Source organism: Tiliqua scincoides, chromosome 3 (assembly GCF_035046505.1).
Source record: "Tiliqua scincoides isolate rTilSci1 chromosome 3, rTilSci1.hap2, whole genome shotgun sequence".
In the NCBI taxonomy this organism is placed as follows: Eukaryota; Metazoa; Chordata; class Lepidosauria; order Squamata; family Scincidae; genus Tiliqua; species Tiliqua scincoides.
This window is the reverse complement of record NC_089823.1, coordinates 37,043,615-37,061,166: the sequence shown is the minus strand read 5'-3', so window position 1 is coordinate 37,061,166 and position 17,552 is coordinate 37,043,615. Positions and strand designations below refer to the sequence as shown.

Below are 17,552 nucleotides of genomic sequence, written 5' to 3'. Positions count from 1 at the left end.
CAGAACTCTTTTCTTCAACCCTTTATTTTTCCCATATGTCCCAGTTATAGGATTGTGGTTGTGAAAATTCCAGATTTTCACCTCATGTTTTTTTTTTCCTATTTTTGACCTATCTTTGGTCATTTCTGGCACCCAGAGGCACATTGGGATATACACACAATGCCATTTGTGCAGCCAGAATCTCAAACGCATGGATGTCGGGAGTGAGGCCAGATCAGTGCTGGAACAGGGTTGAAAGTGCACTGTGGAGCAAAACCCTGCAATGGGCTCCTTCAGTACCCCCACATTCACCCTCTGATGGTATATTGAGTGCTTCTATTAAGGGCTGTAGCCAGCCTTCCTTGCTAAGTGAGGCCTTATGTCCAAACAGGGTCATGACAAGTCTTCTACTGAGGCATGGTGAGACAACAGCCTCTGATGACAGGCAGTCTGCCCTTGGTGCCCTGCTCCCCAGATACCAAATGGCACCCCATTATTCTGCTACCTGGCTGTAGTGCCACAGCCCCTTTTGTGGCTACTTCTATTCCCAGCTTTTGAAAAGACAGGGAATGGGGAGTGGAAGGCAATGTGCAACAGAGGAGTGAAGTGATGAGCCAGAGAGATGGAGGTGCCTACTTCTTTGTGGGGCAGAGGTATGTGTGCATTCGGGGACTGCCCCTTTGTGTGTGAGGGTATTTTTATCTTTAATTGCTCCATTGCTCCATTCTCCCTTCCCCTCCCCCCCCCCAAAAAAAACTCTGCTGTAAAAGTACAGCAGGTAACTTTTAAAGAGTTCTTTTTAAAGAACTTTTAAATGAGTAACTTAGGGTAGATGCCATCCAATCACTTTAACAATCCAAACCTATCCAGTATTGGGATGTCCTGCAGAGCCCATTATGACAGCAGAAGTGAGTTCCATTGTTGCATAATGACTGCCAACAGAGCGCAGAGAGGCCATTTTGCATGTGCTGTACATAAACAGCCTACTACCTACATAAACTGCCTGCTGCCATTTCCTCTCCTCTGATCACTACAATCTAAAGACTATAGAGCCTTATAGGATGAATAGTGCATAAATGTTGGGAAATCCCCAAGCATGCAGTTAGTACCACTATGGTTAATTTGATAATAAAAATTTAATCACCGGTATTATTATCCATTTTATGGAATCAATAAAGTTGTAGAAGCATGATTGAGTTATATTTTTGTGATGCATTAAATCACCAGCTGAAATGTTAACCAAAGTCTAGAGTCAGCATTAATTTTATAGACTTTAGTGCCTAATCCAAAATGTAATCCACTGTGGCAAACAGGTTGCTGGGGATGTTGTAGAGCTGGCAATCAGAGTAACTATCAATTCACCACCAAATAAGGAGTTGAGATTACTGCATGTACATGCCAATTTTTGAAGTCTCTTTCTGAACAGAGGCAAATATTACAGGTAGATTCAGCCATGCGAATAAAATAAGCATGAAAAAGTAGATGTACACGTCTGGAACATAAGAAAAAATATCTCATAGTATTATGTACTTGAATGGAAAATGTGTTCATAAAATTGTCCTAATATGCTTGTAAAATGCTTGCAGTTTTCTTTCTTTTTTTCTGTATTTAAGCATGAGAGCTGGTGCTAGTGTAACAAGATTATTTTCTAGCCATGATAAACAGCAAAAACAGAATAATTTTATATCAGTGCCAGAGCCACCAATAATAATGGCTATGCTGTGCAATTTTAAGGTTTATGCATCAATAAGATACATTGTGTTTGATGGGAGTTACCCTCCCCCCAATGTGCATAGGATTTCAGCTCTCATTATACATTGAGTTTATTGTTCACAATTATTTCTATTTTATTTGAGCAGAGCCTGCACTGATGGCTTGTGGGGGAAAAAAGCACACTGGCAGAAGTTTCATCAAATAACTGAAAAGAAGTGGGCAGGTGAAGAACATCAAATTTCCAGTCATGCTCATGAAAGTGCTCTCCGTTTGCTCACCATCTGGTAATAATAAACAATAAAACAAGGCGCGCGCGCACACACACACACACACACACACACACAAGCTTGGGGAATGATATATTGAGGGTGGGAGAGAGTTGTTGGTTAAGACACCAATAGAAGCTAGACAAGTGGTACTTGTGTGACTTTCCCCTTCTCATGTTATAAACCTCAGACCAGGAAATATAGGCTTCTGGTGGCAGCCAAGAGAGGAAGAGAGAGAAACTGCTGCCACAGCTTCCACTAGATGCTGTGGGGGAGTTTGGCTGCTGGAGCTCTTTTACCCTGAAAGACCTCCAGCAGCCAAACTCCCCCACAGCATCTAGTGGAAGCTGTGGCAGCAGTTTCTCTGGGACATACAGTATGTTCCCTTGCCCCGGGGTAAGCCCCAGCACCCTCTATGGGTAAACTCATAGCTGGCACAGGCTCAGCTCTATAGCTAGCACAAATCTGTATTGACCAGGTCGGGGGATCAAAACCGGGAAGGGAATTAGGATTTAGCAGACACTGCTGTCGCCGAATCCAACCCCTTCTTGGTCCTGATCCACCCTCCTACTCACCCCCATCACCGCTCCATTCCACCCACACCCCACCCCATTTCACTCAACCTGAGCACATTAATTGGGGCCAGCAGCATCTGAAGGTCTCTGGCAGGTGGCGTGAGCCACATGTGGAGTGGTGGCCAGGCTGCACACCCTAGTATGTCACCTTTTGCAACAGCCAGAAAGTGTCATATGCCACCAGAACACTTGTACCCGACAGCATTCAGCACCAGTAGGCGGGCTGGGGTAGTTTGTGGACTGAAACACTGCAATCCTATGCACGTCTCTTCTGAAGTAAGTCCCATGAGTGTGTATAGAATTGTGCCAAAAATGCTTGTCATTATAATGGATGGATCAGTGATTCCCAGAGGCTGGCAGAAGAGAAGGGCATTGTTTCCCTGTGAACTAACACTGCATGCCCGATCTCATCTGATCTCGGAAGCTAAGCAGGGTCAGGCCTGGTTAGTACTTGGATGGGAGACTGCCTGGGAATACTGGGTGCTGTAGGCTTATACCATAGTCTTTCGAGACTGAAGGTTGCCAACCTAACACTGCATGTCCTCATGGGGTTCCTGGCAGCAGAGGCTTGTTCCCTAGTATTATTAGTACAAATGTCTGTATTGACTTAAATAGGAGAAAGCAAAGTTGTGTACTCCAGAACACCAATTGGCATAAGCCTGACCTATGTTCCTGGTCACCCAGGATTTGTATTTTGGGGAGACAGCAGATTTTGCCTTTCACGAACAAGGTTTTATTTACCTAAGGGCACAATCCTAACCAACTTTTCAGCACTGATCTAGCCACTGTGTGGCCCCAAGGTAAAGTAACAAACATGTTCTGACCTTGAGGATGCCCCCTTGAACTGCCTCCCCACTGTAGGATGCAGTGCACACCTCACTGGCACAGCTATGTCAGTGCTGGAAAGTTGGCTAGGACTGCACTCTAAAACATTTAGATCCACATAAATGCTTAAAGCAGCTTACAAAGTAGAATAAAACGTAATCTATATTTTAAGGAGGTTTTTATTTACTACATTTCTGGTTTGCTTTTGCTTTTCATAAGAAATCAAAGCGGAGCACAATAACAAATTAAAAATACATCAGCATGTCGAATACGATAAAAACAATATCAAAAGACAGCGCACAATAAAAATCAAAGCTGCAGTAAAAACATAATGCAACATTTTGTAAATCCAATAAAATACTGTCCAAACACCATCTGAACAACCACAAGAAGAAGCCCAGCAGCAATACAATAACATCAGGCAGCATCCAGGAAAAGGCTTAGAAAAATGAAGCCATTTTTTTCATGGTGCCAAAAGGATAAAATCAACAATGCCAGTTGGATCTCTATGGGGAAGGCTTTCCAAAGACAGGGGGCTGCCATTCAAAAGATCTTAATTCTACTTGCTTAGCCTCTAGGGCAGCCATTTTCAACCACTGCGATGTGGCACATTGGTGTGCCGTGAATGGTCCCCAGGTGTGCCGCAGGAATTAGACAGAAAGTCATTTATTAGTAGGACCATAGAGGGATGTGAGCCCCCCGTTGACAGCACAGTGTGCCGTGTCAATTGCCAAAAACTTGATGCTGTGCCTTGACCATTTTAGCACCTTGCCAATGCACCACAAGATGAAAAAGGTTGAAAATCACTGCTCTAGGGGCACCTGGAGCCAGTGGCTTCACTAAGGTTGGTGTTACCCAGTGCAGAGGGGAGAGGTGAAATGGGGTGGGGGAGGGCAGTGATGGGTAGAAAAGTCTCTTGAGCCCAGGTTTACCAGGCTTCCCAATGTGGACCACAGGCCTATCCACTGAGAGGTCTACCCTTTCAGTTGGAGTCAGCCTTCCTTTTTGTCTGCAGGGCCAGGTCTACTTGCCTGGGGGTGCAGGCTCCCAGCCACCCGCAGGCACAGCAGCCGTACCCATGGTACCCATAGGGTTGGCCATGTCAGGTGGCCCAACTGATGAGCATGAGCCCTGAGCCCAGTATCCAACCTGGCCAAGCCCTGACACTAACCTGGTTTTAATACAAAAAATACAGCACTGTAAATTGTGACCAGAAGCATCCAAGAAATCAGTCTGTTAAAATAAAGGTGAACTATGATCACTGTGGCACATCCCTGTGGACAACCTTACCACCATATTCTGGACCAGCTGAAGTTTGTCAATGCTTCTCAAAGGTAGGGCCATGTGCAACACCATACAGTAGTCCAGCCTTGATGTTACAGAACCACAGTTCACTGTGGTGCAGTCAGACTCAATGGGAAAAGGGCACAGTAGCTGCACCACCTGGAGCTGCTGACTACGACACTCCCAAAGAGGTGAATGGGAGCCACTGAGGACCACACAGTCTCCCAACAACAAAGCCTTCCCTTTCATATAGTCCCACAGCAGTATTGGTAGAGTGTGACAAAGAACTAGAACAGCAATTTTCAACCACTTGCCGCGCTACATTGGTGTGCCATGAATGATATGCAGGTGTGCCAAAGGAATTGGAAGAGGGTCATATATTATTCAGGCCAGTGGGGGATGTGAGCTTCTGGCAGGCAATATGGTGTGTTATCAATTGTCCAAAAACTGGTGGTGTGTCTTAACAATTTTAGTGCCTTCTCAGTGTGCCATGAGATGAAAAAAAGTTGAAAATCGCTGAACTAGAACCTTGGGAATGATGTTCCTAATTTACACAGTGTACCGAGGAAAAATTGAAACACATTTTATTTCATAGGTGATAATAAGAAACCTAGCAAAGGGCAACATTTACAACAGCACATATTGCAGAGTTGTAGGAAGCTTGAAACCTTTAGTGCCAGCAACAGCTTTTGCTGCAAATATTACAAACTACTTTGCAAGAGGACTGTAAATATTCTCCAGGAAACAATCCTACACAGGCAAGTGCTACCAGGGTCTCTGAGACGAATTTCATCAGAGGGTACAAAGTTTCTTTTGGGCCCCTTCCCAAAGAGGAAGGGGGTGACACAGAGTGGGGGGTGGTGGTGATGGGGTGGGCAGAAGGGGAGCAAAACAGGCAGAGGGAAAGTGGCAACAGCCAGAATACTCTTTGGAGCCCAGGTCTACAAGTCTTCCCAACGCAGAGCTCAGGTCTACCTGCCTACCCAGTGTTGGCAGCTACAATAATATGGAAAACCAAACGCACTCCTAAGTTGCTCTAATATCTTTAAAATATAGAAAATCAAGCCAGGAGATTAGTATCATTGTACTTAGGCTCACACTAGAATGGAAAGTGTCCTGTGTACAACAAAACTGACTTCCGCAGTAGCTGCAGTCCTACAGCTGTGTAACTGAGCTCCTATACATTGCTTCATGGTTAACAGATCCACAAGCCAAAGAGCTACTATAGCAGGTAGGTTTTCTCCCAGATGTGACTTTTTAAGGAATATATGCATTCCTGGGCCTGGCTTATAGCAGTAATCACCACCATGTCCCCATGGTAATAATCCCAGTATCCCATGTGGGCAGTGAGTCTGGGTGAGATTGGAAAATGTAAGATCCCAGGAAATTTCTTGGCCCCCCACCTTTGGCTCCTGGCCCCCCTTTCTGACCCTGGGCCCAGGTACATATTTCCCCCTTTACCCCCCTCCCCTAGGCCCTGAATGCTACACCCACCACAAAATGACAAATTAGAGTGATTTTGCTTGTGCTGTCCTGCACAATGATTAAAATAAAAGGACAGTGTCCAGCTTAAGCAAGCCTACGCATACTTCCCTAAAAGTAAGCTCCACTGACTACCCGTTGTACATTGTATTTCTGAGTAAACACGCATCGGATTGCGCTTTTGAAACACCATAGATTAGAAGAATAAACACCTATTTCCCCAAAACAAAGATATAAAATGCTGATGTAGCATAGTGGTTAAGAGCTAAGCTACAAACCAGGTCTTCCCTGGTTCAAAGCTCAGCTCTGTCATGAACTCACTTGGTGACCATCAGCAAGCCGTAGTGCCAACGTTGCAATATTAGGATGATAGCAATAGGTGTCTAACTTATAGGGATGTTGTAAGGAGAACCTCAAGATAATACATGTGAAGTGCTTTACGCACTCAGAAAGCACTTTTTAATCATGAAGCATTCTCTATTTTGGGTTCCCAAGTTGGGGTACTTGGACTCACTAGACTCATTGCAATTTTTGGCTTCCTGCAGTGTACATGCAGGCATATTCTGCAAAACCATCTTTCTGCAGAATATGCCTGCACGTGCATGTCAGAATCAATAACAAAATTCCATGTGGCTTTGGCAATTTCGCTGAATCTGAGCATAGTTGACCCAGCTGGCTATGTTCACACTGTTCATTTAAAATGAAGTCATTATGCTAGAAAGTGGGTCAGGTCTGGAACCTTTAAAACTGTTGACCCACCAATCTGGAGGCAGCCCATTAGTCACATGTTGTGGTTAACCACATCCTGTGACTCTGTCTACCTGTTCTGTCTGCAGTTTCAGGCAGGCAGAAAAACATGAGTTTACAGGTCAGTGCAGTGACTGAAGGAAGTGCAGACCTCCATCAGAGGAAACTCTGATTTTTCTATTAGTTTTTATTCATTAGTTTTGAATTTGCCACTTCTGCTGTCTGTTGAGCTGTAATCAGAGTTGTTGTTGGTTTTAAAATCTGCAGTTGACCTGCTTGCCTTTGTCTTAATATGGATTATTAGGCTGTAAACTAGATTGAAAATTCATATAATTTATGTGAAGGTGGGATAGAAATTTTATATACAGTATGTATGTATGTATGTATGTATGTATGTAGCTCAAATAGAATTCTCAGTTCTGTGTTTCTAACATTAATAAGTAGTAATCAAAATCAAATTACAAGTTATGTTAAGCATGTGGCATGGGGTGATCAGATTCAGAATCATGTTTTGGGAAAAGGTACTTTAACCCTTTGCTCCCATCATGGTCCTGAACAAAATCACACCCAGTTGAAACTACCATGTCCTTCAGGCAGACTTGACCATGGGGCCACTGAAGAAACAGTTTGTAGTTTTGTCCTAAGGCATCTTGGTTAAATGCCACTGATGTACACACCTTTCATTCATTTGTTCCCAAGCCATTAAAGAACAATCTTTTTGCTGGAAAGAAAAACTCCATTAAAAATATCACCATTTTACTAAGTAAACAGACTGCACAAGTATTCTATGAACAATGGGTTCAAGTACTACGCTTCTCCTTTAGCATTAGAAAATGAGCCTTCTTATTGTTTTGTCACTGAATCTGCATGCAGCTGGGCTGGTCATCCTATGCTATTTCAGAGGAATTTCACTCACGATTCATTGGTTAATGAGAAGTTCTCTTCCAAAGAATGCTTCATTTACTTTGAAGCTGTGCAGTCTTTATAAACAAGCATTCCCTGAAATCGTGACAACAAAGGTCTTATAATCAATTTGTTGCAACAAACACTTACCGGGAAACCTGCTGTGTAGGTTGGCATCACAATTGTATCCGTTGAATTGTGCGTTCACTGAGAGCAACTTCATAGACAGCAGGAGCAGCAACCATACTCGTTCCATGGCAAAGCCTAGGGAAACAGGCAGACAATTATTTGACGTGCTGGTATAGATGCTGCCTGCAACCATTCAAAACCATTGGATCAGATTTGAATCTATAAGCAAGCTGACCATATGTGGCATTGACAAGCAACCAGGAGGCGCGAGTGCCCCCAAAGAAGTAGATTGTTGCCTCTCTGTGCCACTGCCCCATTGGGACACACTATGATCACTTAAAGGAAAAGACACTTTTCACATGTACTTTTCTTTACTATTATCAATTGCTGTATATAATAAGCTGTATATAATAAGCTGTATATCTATCCATCTGTCAAGAAGGCAGTTCCTTCATAGATTTGCTTTTGTTTATGTTCCAGATAGAAGCATTAATATGAATCTACAGTTCTTTTTCTTTTAGAAACCTAATGTGGGACAATTTGCCCAACCTCTGAAATGCTCTTTGAACCCCTTCTGTGTGATCCCATTTTTTCCCCCTGGTTTCTGAGGCTGAGCATCTTGGCCTGATTTTAAAGTAATGACGTAGAGCAGTGTTTCTCAAACTGTGGGTAAGGACCCACTAGGTGGGTCACGAGCCAGTTTCAGATGGGTCCCCATTCTTTTCAATATTTTATTTTTAATATATTTGACTTGATGCTACCATGGTATGTGACTGTATTTGAGGAAATGTTACAGATCTGTACTTTTAACAAGCTACTGTGTATATGCTTTTAACAATCATAATCAATGGACCTTACTCCTGGGTAAGTGCAGGTAGGATTGCAGCCTAGGATTGTTAAAAATCTTCCTGCTTGATGATGTCACTTTCAGTCATGACATCACTTCCGGCAGGTCCTGACAGATTCTCATTCTAAAAAGTGGGTCCCAGTGCTAAATATGTGGGAACCACTGGTGCAGAGATAAAAGAATGGCTGTTAGGCAAAAATTGCCAGTGGAAAACCCACATCATAAAATAACCAGTATAATTTCTGCCTAGCCTGCATACAAGAATATTGTTTTCATGTCTTGCATTCTGCTCCCCCTATTCTTTGTGCTTTGGCACTGCCTAAAACATTATTCTTTGAGCTGTTTCTCTGCTGAAATTTTAGGCTTAAATGACACATCACACAGAGTTTCATTTTTTCCCCCCAGTGGGCTTAAATGTACTTAATTTTGTGCTGGACCATGAGCAGGATAGCCAGGCAGACCTCTCCCTATGCCATACAAAAGGATTGATGGATCACTGTCATTAGTGACTAGTTCCAACAATCCTGAACGGAACTCCACTCTGCAGTATTTGACTAGTGATTATGACAGTGACAGATATTTTGTAGCTCATTTTTTTCTCCCTTGTAATAAACTCTATTTGATTTACAGAGCTCTTCCTCTTGAAAGATCAATTTTTTTTTGCGGTGGCAGCCCAATACCTGTTTTCAGGATTCTCAAACTACAAAGCAAAGAGTGGAACTTTTGCTCCCATTCTTCTTCATATATTTTGAGTGCTCCACAAAAGGGCATTGGGTAAACGACCACATACATTATAAGCACTCTCCTCAGTTCTGTAATACGGTTTATTCAGTTATTAAATAATATTGGAACAAAATATACAGTGTATAGCTTTAGCCATCCAAGTCATAACTTTTTACAATCTGATCAGAAACACTGAGCCACTGATCAAATAACAAATACTCAATTTTGGATGATTACATTTTCAGGCTTAATAATTTGCAAGCACTATCATTCTCTCTTTGCTGAAAAACTTCCAGTTATTGAAATTCAACAATAACATTATGTCACTTTGCCTATCTAGACTGCCTTTGGAACACATTGTATGGAACTAACTTCATCAAAAATAGGAACTGGTATTTATTTCTAATATTAATCCTACATGAGTGTATTGTTAATATAAATTTTATAGCAAGAGAAATTTGTTTCTTTACATGTTTTATTGTTTTTTGCATTATGTTATTTTTATTGTTAGTTCAATATACGTAACACAAAATGCATCATCAAATGTATACAGCATTACACATTACTGCTTCTTTCATAACTCAATATATGTCATATCATATCATAAAGATCTATCATAAATACCTGTTGTAGGCATTGTCAATTTAGTAATGTTCTTTTACTGAAAAGGACAGTTATTTTGACATGGCCTCATAAAGAAAGCAGTTGCTTTCACTTTCCATTTTGTATATAGTTGCTGTTAGCAAAGTCGATGCAGGAGCCAGGAGAGACCTTGCTCTGGTTAGAATAAAATTCCAAGTCCTTTTATACTGGGGTGGTTATGAATTTATTACAATATGAGTATCAGATGAAAATTTCAGATTTGTACATTGATCAAGAGTTTGATATTACAGACCAAACCAAAATTTATAACACATGTCACCCGAAGAAAAGAAAGAAGAATAATTATTTCAAAAGAATTTAACAATTACCCTATATCTATAGCAAAAAAATTATTCATTTTAAATTTGCAGAAAAATAGCCTGGATTTATTTATAGATTTTTAAATCAGTGGTTCTCACACTTTTAGCACCTTTTTAGACTCACTTTTTAGAATGAAAATCTATCAGGATCCACTGGAAGTGATGTCATGACTAGAAGTACCATCATCAAGCAGGAAAATTTTTAACAATCCTAGGCTGCAATCCTACCCACACTTACCCAGGAGTAAGTCCCATTGACTATCATTGTTAAAAGAATATACATAGTAGCTTGTTAAAAGTATAGGTCTGTAACATTTCCCCAAATGCAATCTCAAACCATGGCAGTATCAAGTCTAATATATTAAAAATAAAATATTGAAATGAATGGGGACCCACCTGAAATTGGCTCGTGACCCACCTAGTGGGTCACCTAGTGGGTCACGAGCCACAGTTTGAGAAACACTGTGTTAAATTGTTCCAAGTAAACCAAAGCACCATGCATTATCCTAAACCTACCTGTGCAAAAATGTACCACTAAGCTCAACTTGAAATAAACCTTGATTAAACCAGTTTCCATTCCTGACTCCGACCAGATATTAGCTTCGAAAGGACTGCTTCCCACACTGTATTCAGTCAGTCTGTTAACATTGGAGGATTTACTTTTTTCTAGCAACAGCTAATGTTTAAGAGGGTATAAGTTAAAAGATGGATTATAAATTGTTGATCATCCACCAACATTATTGGTTTTATATTCCCACCCCCCCCAAAAAAAAAGATGATTGAAAGCCGCACTAGAATACAGTGTATAGGGATTACAATTACTAATATAATAATTAGATTATAATTCTCACTTTGCATTCTACAAGCATGGATAAATATTCCTGCCCACCACTCCCAAGCCTTTTCAGCTCAGTCTTATAAAGGGCAGAAAAATATAATAAGCATGTTCACTTAGAAGTCAATCTCTCAGATTTGAATAGTACTTACTCCCTGTTACATACATGGGATTTCCATCTCACTTTTCTTTCACTTTGTGCTTTCACAAAGTGCTTTCACTTTGACTTTGTTCCCAAAATGTATGGCATGTGGTTATATTAATCAAAATAACAACAGTTATAATGGTTTGGTTGCACACATACAAGTAATGTGTATTTTCATTAGCAAAAATAATAAAATAATGTACTACACTTGGGATTCCAAATTCTGACAATTCCACAATTTTCTTCAACCTTACAATGAGCAGCTTTTTTTCTAGAGGTGAAATCATAGAGTTGTTTTACTATAATCCTACTTTTCTAAGCCCACTTCCTAAAAATTTATCTGAAGATTTTATATGGCTTCTGTTGGGGAGAACTTTAGCTCAGCGGTAGTACACATGTGGAAGATCTAAGTATGATCCCCAGGAAGGCTATTCACTTGTTACATTGTACCCAGACACAGAATCCCTATACCTGGGTACAACTGTTGGCATCTCAATGCACATTTTCATATGAAGGACTAAATCTCGATTCATTTTTACAGCTCAGCAGTACCAGGTACACAGATCATGTCCACATGGAATAGAACATTTGAATAACTCTGCAGACTAAAAATGATTGCGTTGTATCTAGATACCGTTTAACATAAGAACCCAGAGCCTGAGGATCTCAGATAATAAAGTTGGGAATAATCTCCCCCAGGTGCCAGGAATGCTGTTGCCTGCCACAACTACATTAAAGGGAGCTAAACTGGGTTAAGAGATCAGTGGTCTCACTCAGTATAAGGCAACCGAGCAGTACAGAATATACCCTCTAAACAGAATCACCCAATGACATGGATAGATGCAAATCAAAGTGAATATGACTTTGTTTTAATTATTGTTGCTATGCTTGCAAAATGAACAAAATATAAATACAAATCCTTTATTAACAACAGAGGGTAGGCGCAATTAGATCATAGTGCTACCTCCCAGCTTCAGCAGAAAGACAGCAACGCTTTTCTTCAGAAAATGAAATTAGCCAAAAGGAGTGTACAGCATGGCTGCAGTAAAATACAGCCTTATCAAATCCCACAAAAGTATGTAAGGCTTCTGTTGAAGAAGCATACAAAATGCTTGAGTTTCCTACAAAATTCAAGCTTTCCTCAAGCTTTTACTGACAAACTGGGAAACAAAAGCCAAATTTTATGGTGAAACGGAAAAATGATTTATGTAGGGAATTCATGTCTTTTGCATCTCATTCAATAATAGAGAATCTTTGAAGTCACACGGAAAGCCATTTTTAAAATATGCCTGGTCTCGACCCGAGGGAAAAAGGGGGAAAGTGTGCCATTTGTTACACTACATTACCAAAAAGAAGAATAAGGTAAGGCCTATATGCCTATTTTAGTTATTCTCGGAGGAATAGGAAAAAACTGTCAAAGTTCTTGTGCTATTTTAAACGATATCAGTGGAATGGAGGAATTTTACAAATTCAATTTATTTCTTACTATAACGTGTTACAAAAGAAGACACTGTCATTTTAAAGAAACAAAATAAATACAGCAATGTCTCGTCATTTTTCTGATTTGAGACAAAGCTTTCACTGAACAAATGGCCTTCAATAGCATGAAATCCTGATAAGAAACCTCATGTATCCACATTTCCCATTTGGATCTCTCCGTTCGTTGACTGTGGCAAGTGGTAGATCGATACCCTAACCTGCCTATGGTGATCTGTCCCTGCATGATTAAACCCTTTGCAAAATGTTGTACTTGATCTCCTTCGGCATCATAAAACAGAATCCTGACGCTTCTCGAACCAAAGCAACACCCTCGTGTGGGGCTGGATTTCACCAAATGCAACCCAAGATGTAACACGTCCTCTTGTACTGGAACCCTGTCAAGCGTTTATTTCACCTTGTCGGTAATCAACTCCCAATAGCCCCACTAGAGTTACTCATGAATCCATATTGCCTGACATGCAATACAAAGGAAACTTTGGAAAATGTGCACATTCTTCTGATGTTTACCAAAACTATCTTGGAAGATTTTAAGTGGCTTCCATGAAGGGCACTTACCCAAGTCCCCTGTTGAGTCAGCTGTACGCCATGTACCCCGTACTTCTGCATGTAATCAAGTGTTTAGCATCACTGCCCAGCAGAACTGTTTCAGAAAATACTCCAATTCCACCGATAAGGAAAGAGACACTCGTTATGGCAATTCTTTTTTTAAAGTATGCCTGGATTTTAGATGGGAAAATCTGCCAGTTCTCAAAATGCTCAACAAGCCTGTTCATCACCAGACTGAAATCTGAGTAGGTTCTTTATGATAGCTTTTTGAGTCCCATGGCTTTTTTTTCTTTTTTCTTTTTTTTGGAGCTTTTGATCTCCAACTTTTCAGGATACAAATATTTCAAGAGGTCCGTGTGGGGTGAGCAATCAATCTGGAGATATTATTCTGTCATCAGTTCATTGAGGGGAAATCTTGTCTGCTAAAAAAAAAAAGAGGAAAGAGACAAGCACAGAGATAGAATTGGTGGCTAACTTGCAAGGTTATCAGTGTCCTTTTGTGCTTTGTGAGAAATATTTAACGCTTTTTTCAATTGTAGCCATACTCAGAGAGTGAGAGCAAGAAAAAGAGAGAGAAAAAATTTTCATGTGGAGATAAAATGCGATATGGGATGTCATCCTGAATTCAGATATCATCAAAACAATATCCACCAAGTATCTATACATACAAAGCCAATTGGACACAATGGAAAAGATCAAGCAGCTAGAAACTCAATCTTAATTTGTAAATTCCACGGTTGCATCTTTATAGTCTCGCACCTCTTCAGACTGGATATTGGTTTCTTCTCTCCAGTTTGGTTTTAGACTGCTCAGTGCATACAAAGCAACAAATATGAGCAGATGGCAAACAGAAACACTTTATCTACTATGGGTAGGGAAAGACAAAATAGGCTTCAGCTATAAAGGATTAGGTTTAGGTCAACTAACTAACCATACTTGCAGGCTCCCAACTGGGCCCCACATCTAAAGGCCTCCCACACTAGGGTAATCTAGTCCTGTATGCAATTTTAAATTAAAATTTGCTTTGATCCATTTGGTCCATTAACTCACATGCACTTTTTAAGCACACATTTTGATTGCTTTCCAATCTACCACAGAGCTATAAACTCTATAATAAGTTTTATTTATATCTTTAAAATTGTACAAAATTCATTTGGCTGTGAATCTGGACTCCCTGCAAAAATATGGTTCCAGTTGGGGCCCCACAGCCCCTAAGGCCAACACTTTATATTTGGTACAATTGGAAATTCCCAAAAACAGAGTTCCAGACCTGAAGACTTTTCCCATTAATTAGTCTTGTTCCATTACTTGACACAGAACTAGGCTGATTAATGGAAAAAAGTGCTCAGTGGTGGTTCTGGAATCTTCTTCTTTGAGAGTTTTCAAGGTTTTCCAGTGGTTTTCATCATACTCAATATGGTTACCAGCTTTTTGCCCACAAAGACGGACAGTCACTCATTTTACTTTAGTCACACTCAACAAGCCATGGCACAGTATGAAAAAGAGGGACATGCCTACTGCTCCTTCTTCTGCCCTATATGTGCCCTCCCTGATGCAAATATGCATGCCAGTTCCCATAAATATGACTATGTGATAGATTACTATGGGTTAGGTCAGAACTGTTACTCTGAATTGACCCTTGGCTCTGTCAACCAGACAAGGCAATGCTCTGATATGTGTCATGTTCATGATTCACCATGTCCTACAGCAGGGCTGTGCAAACCCCGACCTGGGGGCTATTTGCAGATTTTGGGAACCCCCAATCCAGCCCATGGGAGCCCCCAGTTTTCAATGACTCTCTGACCCTCCAAAGACTTGCTGGAGCCCATACTGGCCCAATATGACTACTCTCAGCACGAGGGCCAAGCATGAGCTACAGGCTGTGGGCTCCCTCTGCTGCTTGCTGTTTCACGTCTGTGAAGCAGCGGTGGCGGCAAAGTCCTGCCTTGCTTTGCATAAAAGTCTTTTATAGGCCTTGAGCTATTGTGAGACCTTCATTCATTCATATAAATTTCATATCTAATATATTCATTTATGTAAATTTATGTAAAAATATTCAAATTTTAAATGTAAATTGATTTTATTTTCCCGGCCCCCAACACACTGTCACAGAGACGATGTGGCCCTCCTGCCAAAATGTTTGGACACCCCTGTCCTAGAGTCTGGTTCAACCCATACTCTCAACAGATGCTGGAGCATTCACAACTGGTCACCAACTGTGACTTTAAGCCAATTGGACCAATTGCTCCCAGTTGGGCCCTTCACTTTAGGGGCCCCTGCACTATAGGTACTCTACTTTAGCCTTATATGCAATTTTATATTAAAATGTGCTTACATCCATTTGGTCCATCAACTCACACGCACTTTTTGATTGTGCATTTTGATTGCTTTCCATTCTACCATAGAGATATAAAGTCTATAATGAATTGCATTTATATCTCTAAGATTCTACAGACATTGCTGTGAACCTGAAGCCCCACAAAAAATGTTGCCAGTTGGGCCCTGCGGCTCCTAAGGTCAGCCCTGCTGTCACCAGGCCAAAACAGAACCTTTGAATTGACTTCGAGCCCAATGCTGAACTCTTACTGCTGGTCCTCTGCTGGCACTGAGTGTTGCAAATGTGCCATTAAGACACATCTGCAGCCCTCAGCACCTGTCCAGCTGACGCTGGGCTAGTGTCGGTGGACTGCTGCGCCACGGCTGCCCAAACTGCTGGGCAGTGGAGAGGTAGGTGAGGGCATAGGGGAGGTGGGGAGGAGGTGTTCCAGGGCGGGGGGAGGTGGGGAGAGGGCGGGGAGGAGGTGTGCCAGGGGAGGAAGAGAGGCAGAACCCGAGGAGCTCTGATCCTCTGCATCCAAAGCCTCCATGTTGGGCCGTGGGCCTGACACAGAGGCTCTTGATTCTACGGCAGCACAAGGGTTGCTGCAGAATTGAGTAGCCCCATTGCAGGGTTACTCGCCTTACCCAGGGGAAGGGAATGAAAGGACATGGAGCCACCAGCAGCTGCCCTGTGTGTATAGGATGCTGAAGCAGCTGTTTCAGTGTCGCAGCAGTCCTGGTGCATTGGGCAGCTCAGGATTTGGCTGCCCATCATGTAAAAAAAGGTATTGTGTGTCAGTTTTGAGACTGGTATCCAATTTAAAGAATTTGGGCTACAATCTTTTGTTATTACATTTCTTAACTCATTGAAATTTTACTTTCAATCTTTTTAAGATATATAGGCTGCTTAACTCATGTGAACATCAATGGGATTTATTGCTATTTTTATTTTTATTTAAGAACATTAATATACTGTTTATCAATAACAAACAGTCTTAAGGTGGTTGACATAACAAAAGCAATTAGAATAATGGTACCCTGTCCCAAATGGCCTCATAATCGCACTTGTGCAAGATTTCAATCTCATACTGCAGTACACTGAGGCACATGCACAGATTTCATGCACACACATGTTGTCCCTCCTTCTCTCACACCCCTAAAATTCTGAATTCGAAGATTTGATATGAGAACAGATTAAAGGAAAACATAGTAAAAAAAATTGTATCCCCTAGCAGCCCTTGTGCCAGATCCCAAAACTGTTCTTTGAAAGTGGAGGAATTTAAGGAGTAGTTTGGGGTTTTGTAAAGGTAGCTTCTGAAAAAGAAACTACAACAGCATAACAACTCTGCAGCAAAAGCATAGCACCATGTTTGGTTAGGTTATACTGGCATATACACAAACCTACATATTTATGTACTAGAGCAGCGACTCTTAATATTGCACAGCTCACAAGGATCTGCCTATAATGAATCTGAAATCTAAGCAGAAAGCACAATCCAAGCATTCCTATGCCTTTAATTAATTGGACCACTTTAACGCAATAAAAGCTCCATAATTTGGTAAATTATGGTAAACAATTACCAACCAATCACTGCAGGAACCTGAGGAAATTCCCATTAACATATGCAGAATCTTCTATGAGTAAAAGACTGAGTAAAATCTAACTACTCTCTTGCACAGTAATTACAGTGATTTTACTGAGCGGAGACATTGCAGAGCAATAGAGAATGGAAAGGACCAGAACGCAGAAGAATTATTTACGTTTTTAAGAT

General features: G+C 41.1%; 1 protein-coding gene across 1 annotated transcript in view; it reads right to left on the bottom strand.

Annotated features, from left to right (window-relative positions):
- Positions 1–8,030, bottom strand: part of ZPLD1 (zona pellucida like domain containing 1) — a 35,697-nt gene extending 27,667 nt beyond the window's left edge. Inside the window, exon 1 of the mRNA XM_066622121.1 lies at positions 7,925–8,030. Within this exon, the coding sequence (XP_066478218.1) occupies positions 7,925–8,030 (106 nt within the window). The remainder of the gene's footprint in view (positions 1–7,924) is intronic.
- Between the last annotated feature and the right edge of the window lie 9,522 nt (positions 8,031–17,552).